The 11,732-nt window shown below is 37.9% G+C and overlaps 1 protein-coding gene across 1 annotated transcript; it reads left to right on the top strand.

The window, feature by feature from the left end:
- The first annotated feature begins 8,449 nt into the window (after window positions 1–8,449).
- LOC116909617 (olfactory receptor 1468-like) lies at window positions 8,450–9,388 on the top strand. Its single transcript, XM_032913242.1, has one exon. The coding sequence runs from the start codon at window positions 8,450–8,452 to the stop codon at window positions 9,386–9,388; it is 939 nt and encodes a 312-aa protein (XP_032769133.1).
- The last annotated feature ends 2,344 nt before the right edge of the window (window positions 9,389–11,732 follow it).

Genomic DNA, 11,732 nt, shown 5'->3' with positions numbered 1-11,732 from the left:
GGCATCTTGCCTTCGTTTCAGTCTCTGTAAGCCCATGTGAGCTTGTTTAGTTCATATGGTAAGCCATGATGGCCTAATGTCAACAACACCCTCTGACTTCTATAATCTTTCCACCCCCTCTTCCATGTGTTTCCCTTATCTCTGAGGGATGGGATCCAATGCAGACCTCTAATTTACACACAGTCACTCTTCATAATCCCTGGCTGTATGTCTCTGAAACCATTCCAATCTGCTGCTGAGAACATTCCCTGGTTATAAAAGATAGATAGTTTAGACTCTGTAGTCCTAGAGACTTGCATCACTAAGAGTCCTCACTAGAGTCATCCTTATAAATTCCAGAAAGTTTCCAGTATACTAGGTTTCCACAAATTCCCCTAAATGTCACCAAATTACAGTTGTCTTTCCATGTACTCTCTTTTCCCACCTTTCCTGCTTCTAGATCCTACCCACTTCTGTTTCATCTGTCCACAATCCATTCTCATAATCTATTTAACCATCTCATGGAGACCCATGCTCTCCCACTATAACCATCTTCTTTAAAGAAGCCATATGGTTCTGTAGACTGTAGTTTAATTATCATTTAATTAACTGCTAATATACACTTAGAAGTGAATACATACTTTATTTGTAATTCTAGATCTGATGCTTCACAATATCTAAATAACTCAAGCCCAATTTTCCTAGTGCCTTCTACTTCTTCCTACACTTTTAGAAAAGTTCATTTATTAATCTTCCCTTCTGTTTCTATTTCTGTGTTCTAGACTATCCATAACATGAATAAACTTTTGTGATCCCTTGCAAAACAGTATCACTTGTGCCATTTTTCTTTTCTTAAAATGATTGGCCTTCATCTATTTAAAGTTATTTTCCCAAACCATAGAAAGAAACAGGAAGCCATACAAAATTCGATTTATAGCATGGCTATTCTTTTTTTATTTAACCTGAAAAATTCTGTATTCACATGTGAAGCCTGAAAGTTATAAGAATGATCCATTTGTCAAGAGATGCCATTGGTGTAATACTTGCCAAGGGGTATGGGAGTAACCAACAGATTTCTGATTGGATTTAAGACCCACTGCCCAGGAAGGGACTCATGCCTAATTCTTTATTCCTGGCCAAGTATCCATGGGTGGTGAAACCATAAGACCTATGGCAAAACCTCCTACATTATATTGCTAAATCGATATTGTGACAAACTGTATATAAATACTTACTATTATCCTCATAGACTAGTGCAGCTCTCAACCATTAATGGAGAAACTTCTTGTTCTCAGTGGGCAAAATTCTATAGAGAGACTTACAGTTGTCTCTGTGTAAAGAATTAGAATTAGTGTTTGTAGAGTGTTTAGCTTTAATTGAAATGTCTGTACCTTATTTCCTTCTCATAAAGCTAAAGAAGCATCACAGAAGAGCATGCAGAAAGATTGTAGGAGCAGGAAAATGAGTATCACTGAAGCAAAAGTGAACTTTTGGGTGTGACAGAGCAATTACACCCATGAACTCAGAACAGTATTGTTGAGTGAACAGTATCAAGCCAGTCAACATTTTAGCCCAGAAAGATGATGAGACTCTACTTCTCCCTCAGAAACCATTAGCAGATGGTGACTGCTAGGTAAGAGTCAGTTTTCTTTTGGCGTTTTACCTCTGGTAGGGTGCCCATATTACAGTAGATATCCCTACACCCATATACATGTGATCAGCAATAGACTCGGTGGTTATAAAAAAGAGAGAATATGAAGTTAAAAATATTCTGGGGTAGATTTGACAAGAATACATGGCATGTATGTTTATATTTATCAAAGAATAAATAGATATTTTCAGTTAAAAAGGGGGAATAAATAAATACCTCTGGAATTTATTGGAGATTTCAAATCAAATCCTATCAATGACTAATACATACTTTAAGTAATATTCAACATGTTCAATCATTGAGGAACTATAAACTAAAATTACCTCAAGATTCCACCTTATCCTAATTAGAATGGCTGTTATTGTTGGCTAGAGAGAAGGGTCAGCAGTTGGGAATATTTGTTGGTCTTGCAAGGAACTGAATTTAATTCCCAGAACTTACATCATGTCTCATAATCGCCCAAACTTCATCTCTAAGGTATCTGATGCCATATTATGACTTGAGAAAACAGTAGACATTAACATGGTACATACATAGACACTAGGAAAGCACTCACAAAATAAATAAATCTCAAAGTAAATAATAGCTATCAATAACTTTTAAACTTACAAGTTGCCTCCTGGAATTAAGGAGGGTAAATATCACCTAAAACACTCACACTTGATTTGTCATAAGTTTGCTTCCCTTGTACCTGCAAAGACCTCATCTCAGGTATTGAATGTGACTCAGAATTACAGATAAGAAAGTCCATATGTGATGTTCTGTAGAGGAGACAGCAGCATCATATCCCCTAGACCCATGAAATTACAATATCCCAATCTAGAGTTAAACCAAGAATCATATAATATAGCATCTCTAAGATTTAATGTGAGTAAAAGTCACCAAGTTATTTTATCCAAATACTGAATTTTATCTTTCTATTCAGACTTTATAGGTTATTTTTCTTTATTAACTTGAGTATTTCTTATTTACATTTTGATTGTTATTCCCCCTTCCCAGTATCCAGGCCAACATCCCCCTAACCCCTACCCCTCCCCTTCTTTTTGGGTGTTCCCTTCCCCATCCTCCCCCAATTACCACCCTCCCCTCCCCAAACAATCACGTTCACTGGCGGTTCAGTCTTGGTAGCACCAAGGGCTTCCCCTTCCACTGGTGCTCTTACTAGGCTATTCATTGCTACCTATGAGGTTGGAGCCCAGGGTCAGTCCATGTATAGTCTTCGGGTAGTGGCTTACAGACTTTATAGTTTTAATTAATAGCCATATAAAGTCAATTGCAATAATTAATGGAATAAGCTACATTGAAATTGCTGTGTCATGTGGCTCTGCAGAAAAAGATTGAAGTGCCATTCTCAAGAGAAGTCTTATACAGATATTTGAAATCTCTTCTGGTGATTTTAAACTAAAACAATGTTTCAGAAATGCTACATAAAGCATTTGGATGACAGATTTGGCATTACACTTAAGTCTCATAAGAATGTTGTGTTCAGTGAAATGAATAATATTATGAGTCACAAAAATATCTGCAAAACCATAGTGTACATATTTGTAGAAGATTAGGAAGACTTGAAAGTCAGGAAAGTATAAAAGAGAAGTTATCACATCTAAAACTCTATACTGAAGTAGGTAGTACAATCTGGAAACATAAGACTTATGGTTATAAGAACATTAAGTCAGATAGTGACTCTCCTTCCTAGTTCAACTACAATATCTGCAGGGGACTCTAAGACCATAGCTTGAGATCCTGTGCCCTTAATAAATTACATGTTTGTGAAAACCACAAAATCTGTGTACTATCCCTACCCATATCTCCCATTCTACTCACCCCTGAGCTTAAGGGAACCTGCTCACAGAGGAGTTCAGATCCTGAAGTAACACAGTATAGACAAATTAAATAGTCAGAAACTCTCCAAGACCAAAGAAGAGTCCTATAATAGTGATTGATTACAGCTCTCATTATATCCAACTAAGTTTATAGGGAAGATGGAAATGGCATAAAACACATGGATAAATGCAGTCATTGGTCAACCTACAGAAACAAATATCCCAGGCACATAGGGGCTGATAGAGAGCAAACCACCAACAAAGAGCATCCACGTGATACAAAGAGAGAACTAGGCCCCAGCACATATATAACAACTGAAGCTTGGTCTTCATGGGCAACCTCTAACAACTGGATAAGGGACTGTCTCTGACTCTGCTGCCTGCTTTTTTATTCCTTTTTTCCTTATTGGGATATCATGTCTAGTCTCAAAAGGTAAAACAAGTCCTACTGCAACTTGATATACCAAGGCAGGTTGATATCCATGGGAGTCCTTCCCTTCTCTGAGGAGTAAAAAACATGGGAGTGAGGAGAGGGCAAATGAGAGGGAAATATTGAAATGAGACGAGGGAGACCTATGATCAGAATATAAAGTGACTAAATGAATTAATAATAAAAATGAGAAAATTTCATATATCATTGAACATGTAGATTCTGGCTGGTGCCAAATTGGAACTTTTTATTCCCACTGAGTATGTTCATTCAATTATTGCTACTAGAGGAGAAGGAGAAAAGCAAACAACATCTTACCTGTAAACTTATCGTCTACAATGTTGACCTGCCTATATGATTCACTGGTGCAATAGTGACCTAAAACTTGTCGAAGTAATGAACACTTATCTTATTGATTTTAAGGTCCACTTCATGAGATGGATCCTATGCCTGGCACTGCTCACGTGGCCAAGAACCTGAGGCTAGATAGGTCAGTTACCTATAGGAAAATCAAATACTGTTGTTCTGCTAAAGACATGTAATAATATAATAGTCTTTCACAAGATTCTGTTATATCCATAGACTACTTTATTGCTCAGCCATCATAGGAAAAATTTATTCCTATAGTATATGGTAAGAAACAGAGACCCACACAACTGGACAAGGTATAGAGGTTGAGGAACTTCAGAGCACGCAGTCTGAAATTGGATGTTTCCAAAAACCTCTCCTGTCAAGGCTTAGGGAAATCTGTGGAAGAGGAAAGGTTGTAAGCTGCAAAGGGAATGAAAGATACCAAGGAAGCAATGACTTCCAGACACAATGATGTTGATGCCCATATTAACTACCAGAGATGGAGGCCAATTACCTATAGAAAATTCAGGGCCTCCTCAAGTCCAGGCTTGGATCCCAGTGCTGAGGAGGTAAAGTGAACATATCTCCTCTACTTAATTCAGAAACTATGGCCAATTGACCACACAGAAAGAACTTCATTTTCTCAAAAATGTCATCACTGGGTATGCAAACCACACATGGAATGCATATGTATCTTTCCAGGATTTTTTGGCCATCCTCTTAGTGTTATTTTTAATTAGTTTTCTTTGTTGTTTTCTTCAATTTTATGTTCTCTTGAGTATAGGAAATAGTTATCAGTGAATATAATTGGTCTCTACTAGAGATCCCTGAGATAAACTGGTTCTAGAAAGGTCCTGGGTAATTACTATGAACATAATGAGTTATTCAGGACCTGGAGTCCTCTGGGATGCTAGGTACCAAAGGCCAGGGATGTCAGCAGGAGTACGCTTGAAGGAGTGGTCCAAATAGTCCACAAGTACCAAGGCTGGAGTTCCTGTACCTGCAAATACAATAAAGATCAGCAGAATCATGAACCAAAAACTTTGGCTCAATTTCACCCAAACTGTGTGCAATCAGGGAAATAAGCTGTCCATTGAAATACCTGTGTTGTGTATGAGAGTTTTTCAGGTATGATAACTTTTCCCTTCTTTGTAAACCATAACTTCAACATACTGTTCTAGTATTTGTTTCATGGTCATTATGTAACCCCTTTCATACTGATGGGTCATACAAATTACTCATTATACAATATTCTGTCATTATACTACCATTTGCTCTTTGCAGGAGCAGCCCTGAAAGGTGAAGTTCTTTAATAAAATACTCATGGATTGTTTAATTTACCTTAACATGTGGAGGGTCTTAACAAATTCTGATCAATGTGCTCTCAAAGGTGATGATTAATTTTATCTGCCCAGGTTTACAAATATTTTCTTTACTGGTATTATTGATAATTGCTCCTAAGTAAAATTGATTAAGAACAACTAATGTTATCAAGGTATTCATATTAAAATACAGTGAAATCTACTCAATCACACTTAATGCATCTACATAGTCCAAGGCAATATGCAGTTGACTAAATGTTAGACACTTATCCCTTGCGATTTTGATGTATTGATAATTTAAGAACTATAGATTAAACATGCAGAGAAGACATAAAGTGCATTGACCCATCATTTGTAACAATTGATTTTGGTTTCTCTAGCTTCTGATCTTCCAGCACATATCTACATAACACAAAGGTACTTTTCAATTATACAAGAATCAGAAACTGGGCATGGTAGAATATGCATCTCAGGTCACTGATCGACTATCAGGGTTGACAATGATGCATGTTTGAGGAAATTCTGAGACACATGAAGAGACTATCTTTATAATAGCACATGATTTATTCCCACAATGTTTCTAAGTGTGAAACATCTGAAGTCAGCAGCATTAAACATTAAAATTCTGTGAATTTGCCAGCAATCAGACTAGCTTGTTGTATTTCAGAGAAAGTTCCTTAGATCTCTTGATGTTTCTTTTGTTTTGTCAGCTTTGAGACATGCGATAGGTTTATTAGGAACTGTTGTCCATAGTCATAAGTTATTGCACCTGTGTGTGTATTTGTTTCTGTGTGTATTGTCCATGCATATGATCTAGGATACAGACTGCCCACTGTTAGAGACTGAAAAGTGTTCCAACTGAAGAAATTGCTGAGAATAGTAGAGGTTATAGACTTGTATCTAAGGAAGAAGAGGCAACTTTTTTCTACACTCAGTTGTCCTTTTTCCCTAATCCCTTCAGCTGAATGCATAAGCTTACCATGTGATGAAGTGTCAGTTACCTTAATTAAAGTCTATCGATTTAATTCACATTTAGAGGATGGCTGCATACAACTATGTTTTTTCCAAATGGGTATCAGGACTAAGCTTACTTGATGCATCAATTCACATTCACATAGAGCATAAACATCTGAGGAACAATCAAAGTGAAAATTCCAAAATAATTTGTGGCTTCTTTCTTTATAATTCATAAAGCTTTTCATCCTGTCTGTGTTCTGCACCAATATTTATGATATTTTGTGGATTACACATATGTATATGATGCCTGGTTATTTATTACTGAGGAGTGATAGAAATGATTAAACCTAAGATTATAGAACTACATTAGATCTCTGACAATCATCATAGAGTTTAAAATTTAGTGCTGAATATTCAAGTCTGTCTATGTGCATATGAATTTTTCTACTTTTGAAGTTAATAAATCTGCATCAGTTTGAGAAGCAAGTAACAAATATTCATTGGTCAAATTTGTGCATCATTACAGGTTTGGGCCCTAGTTGGTAATTGAGAATGTAAACAACCAATCACAATGAAGGGATATATGACCTTTCCAGCATATAGTTTATATTTGATGGGCATAGAGTAAAATAGTATTCAAATATTAAGTTCATCGAATATGTATAGGATGCTTGGGAGCATGGCTGAATGTCTCAGTATGTGAGCACAGTTAATTTAGCTGGGTATATTTTAAGCAATATCACTGACTTATGAGTGAGGATGAACCAGGTGAAGGGAAATGATAAGTCAGAGAAGGAGCAATTCTAAAATGTGGGAGATGAAGAGTCCTAACCCCATCATTGATGTAAAGAAAGATGCAAGTGTCACTGTAAGACCATGTGGGACATATCACCAGCACCTGTGAGATAATTCATGTCCTTGGTAGCAACTTTGTCCTTATCCTCAGAGCAATAGATGCGATCTTAAAATTAAATCAGAAAAATATTATAGAACTACCTGTTAGAATGGAACAGTGTAAATGAAGAAGAATCTGGAGATACGAGAACATGGACATGACTGAGTGTGCTTCTGTATTCCAGTAAAGACAAGATAATCATATAGATAGATAGATAGATAGATAGATAGATAGATAGATAGATAGATAGAGATATAGATATAGATATAGATATAGATATAGATATAGATATCTATATAATCACACAGAAAGGAATGAATAAATAGGGGAGAATGGAGGATAAACTCTGGATAGTGTATAAAATGTAAGAAAAAAGAATGGAACTACATTCAAAGATTTCTGACTAATGTCTGATTTAATGTCTGATTCTGTTAACTATATTATGGTAGACTGGAAAGGCAGAGAATGAGGAATGCATTGGGAGACAAAAAGGGGTAGACATGTACTTTACTTGGGTTTTTGAGATTCTGATACCTGTCATAAAAGGAATGGAAGGAAAATGATTAGGTAACAATGGAGTAGATATCAGCATGTTATATAAAAGTGTATGTTTGAGTTTGAAATGGTTATCTAATGCATTGGAGTATGAGAAGTTCTCCTGAAATTTATATGAAATTATGAAGACAAAGTTTAAGTACATTCTTCAGGAACATCAGTATAAAACAAAAAATGAAAATGAACAAAAACCAGTCATCCAGGATGAGCATATATCAGGAGGGAGAAGCATTAGTCCATTTTGTATCACAGTAGAAACAGCATAGAAATGTCTAAAAAAAAGTGAGAGATATAATCAATCTCTTAAAGATAAGTTAGGAAAAATCATTAGTGATTGGATTGATTACAAACAATTGGAGTTTTGAGATTATAATCACTATGACTGTCAAATGCATTGCTATAAAATATTTCTGGGATATGTGTTCATTTTTATTTAAAGTTGTCAGTGACCCTAATATTTTCTCATTAGAATACTGGAGAATAGGAATGATAAAGAACAACCAAACTGTCATCACCCAGTTCCTTCTCCTGGGCCTACCAACATCCCCAGAGCAACAACACCTGTTCTATGTCCTGTTCCTGGCCATGTACCTCACCACCATCATGGGAAACTCCATCATCATCATACTCATTCTTCTGGACTCCCATCTCCACACACCCATGTATATGTTCCTTGGCAACTTGTCTTTCTCTGATCTCTGCTTTTCCTCTGTCACCATCCCAAAGTTGCTGCAGAATATGCAGAGCCAAGACACATCCATTTCCTACCCTGGCTGTCTGACACAAATGTACTTTTACATGGTTTTTGCAAACCTGGAGAACTTTCTTCTTATGGTCATGGCTTATGACCGCTATGTGGCCATATGTTTTCCCCTTCGTTATACCAGCATCATGAGTCCCATTCTCTGTGTTTGTCTGGTGTTTATGTCCTGGGTAATTAGCATGCTGAGTTCCATGTTGCACACTCTACTTGTTGTTAAATTGTCATTCTGTGAGGACAATATAATCCCCCACTTTTTCTGTGACATATCTGCCCTGTTCAAGTTGGCTTGCTCTGACATTCATATTAATGAACTATTGATATTTTACTTGGGAGGAACAAGTATTGTCATCCCATTCTTTCTCATTGTTGTGTCCTATATACAAATTGTCTGGTCCATTCTAAATGTTTCATCTACTCGGGCCATCCACAAGGTCTTCTCTACGTGTGGCTCCCACCTGTCTGTGGTCTCACTGTTCTATGGAACAATTATTGGTCTCTACTTATGTCCATCAGCTAACAACTCTACTGTGAAGGAGATTGCCATGGCTATGATGTACACAGTGGTGACTCCCATGCTGAATCCCTTCATCTACAGCCTGAGGAATAGAGATATGAAAGGAGCACTGATAAGAGTCCTCTACAAGAAGAAAATCTCTTTATAATGGCATTCTGGTGTTTATACCTAAACTTATCGAGTAACTATATTGATATTAATATTACATAATATATCCCTACAATTCAACATACTAGATCATATTTCCATTTACCAAAGGGTGTTTTGCAAGTAAGGAAAGAGACCTTAGCAACCCAGTGAATCCATATCCTGTCTTGCATAGGTGATTCTAGAAAAGCATTAGATAATAGGCCCTGTTGTATCAAATTCCCATTTCTTACATCCTATTTCTTTTTCATTGGATATTTTCTTTATTTACATTTCAAATTGTTATCCCTTCTGCCAGTTTCCCATCCAGAAATAGCCCATCCCATCCAGAAATAGCCCATCCCATCCCCCGTCTCCTGCAGCATGAGCGTGCTCCCCCACCCACCTGCCCACTTCCTCCCATCTCTCCACTGTGGCATTCCACTACAGTGGGGTATTAAGGCTTCACAGGACCAAGGGCCTCTCTTCCCATTAATGCCCAACACAGCCATCCTCTGCTACATATGCAGCTGAAACCATGGGTTGCTCCATGGGTACTCTTTGGTTGGTGCTTTAATCCCTGGGAGCTCTGGGGTGTCTGGTTGTTTGATATAGTTTTTCCTCCAATGGGGTTGCAAACCCCCTCAACTACCTCAAACTTTTCTCTAATTGCTACATTGTTCAATTCTCAGTCCAATGGTTGGCTGTGATCATCCACCTCTCTATTTGTCAGGCTCTGGCAGAGCCTCTCAGGAGACAGCTATATCAGGATCCTGTCAGCATGCACCTCTTGGCATCCCCAATAATGATTGGGTTTGTTGACTACATGTGGGATGGATCCTCATGTATGGCAATCTCTGGATGGCCTTTCCTTCAGCCTCTGCTCCATACTTTGTCTCCATATTTTCTCCTGTGAGTATTTTGTTCCGCCTTCTAAGAAGGATTGAAGCATCCATAACTTTGTCTTTCATCTTCTTGAGGTTCATATAGTCTGTGAATTGTATCTTGGGTATTCCGAGCTTCTGGACTAATATCCACTTATCATATGTGTTCTTTTCTGATTGCTTACCTCATTCAGGATGATATTTTCTAGTTCCACCCATTTGCCCAAGAATTTTATGAAGACATTATTTTTTTTGAGATATTTTTTTTATTGAAAGTAGGTTTTTTTCATACAGTATATTCTGATTATTTTTTCTTTTTTTGATTTTTTTTTTATTAACTTGAATATTTCTTATATACATTTCGAGTGTTATTCCTTTCGGTTTCGGGCAACATCCCCTTCCCTCCCCCCTTCCTTATGGGTGTTCCTCCCTACCCTCCCCCCATTGCCGCCCTCCCCCCACAGTCTAGTTCACTGGGGTTCAGTCTTAGCAGGACCCAGGGCTTCCCCTTCCACTGGTGCTCTTACTAGGATATTCATTGCTACCTATGAGGTCAGAGTCCAGGGTCAGTCCATGTATAGTCTTTAGGTAGTGGCTTAGTCCCTGGAAGCTCTGGTTGCTTGGCATTGTTGTATATATGGAGTCTCAAGCCCCTTCAAGCTCTTCCAGTTCTTTCTCTGATTCCTTCAACGGGGGCTCTATTCTCAGTTCAGTGGTTTGCTGCTGGCATTCGCCTCTGTATTTGCTGTATTCTGGCTGTGTCTCTCAGGAGCGATCTACATCCAGCTCCTGTCGGTCTGCACTTCTTTGCTTCATCCATCTTGTCTAATTGGGTGGCTGTATATATATGGGCCACATGTGGGGCAGGCTCTGAATGGGTGTTCCTTCAGTCTCTGTTTTAATCTTTGCCTCTCTCTTCCCTGCCAAGGGTATTCTTGTTCCCCTTTTAAAGAAGGAGTGAATCATTCACATTTTGATCATCCGTCTTGAGTTTCATTTGTTCTAGGCATCTAGGGTAATTCAAGCATTTGGGCTAATAGCCACTTATCAGTGAGTGCATACCATGTATGTCTTTCTGTGATTGGTTAGCTCACTCAGGATGATATTTTCCAGTTCAACCATTTGCCCTCATTTAATTTCATAAAGTCGTTGTTTTTGATAGCTGAGTAATATTCCATTGTGTAGATGTACCACATTTTCTGTATCCATTCCTCTGTTGAAGGGCATCTGGGTTCTTTCCAGCTTCTGGCTATTATAAATAAGGCTGCGATGAACATAGTGGAGCACGTGTCTTTTTTATATGTTGGGGCATCTTTTGGGTATATGCCCAAGAGAGGTATAGCTGGATCCTCAGGCAGTTCAATGTCCAATTTTCTGAGGAACCTCCAGACTGATTTCCAGAATGGTTGTAGCAGTCTGCAAAACCCCACCAACAATGGAGGGTGTCCCTCTTTCTCTGCATCCTCGCCAGCATTTGCTGTC

This window comes from Rattus rattus, chromosome 9, assembly GCF_011064425.1.
Source record: "Rattus rattus isolate New Zealand chromosome 9, Rrattus_CSIRO_v1, whole genome shotgun sequence".
Lineage (NCBI taxonomy): Eukaryota > Metazoa > Chordata > Mammalia > Rodentia > Muridae > Rattus > Rattus rattus.
The sequence above is the reverse complement of the archived record's forward strand: the minus strand, read 5'-3'. Positions and strand labels throughout refer to the sequence as shown.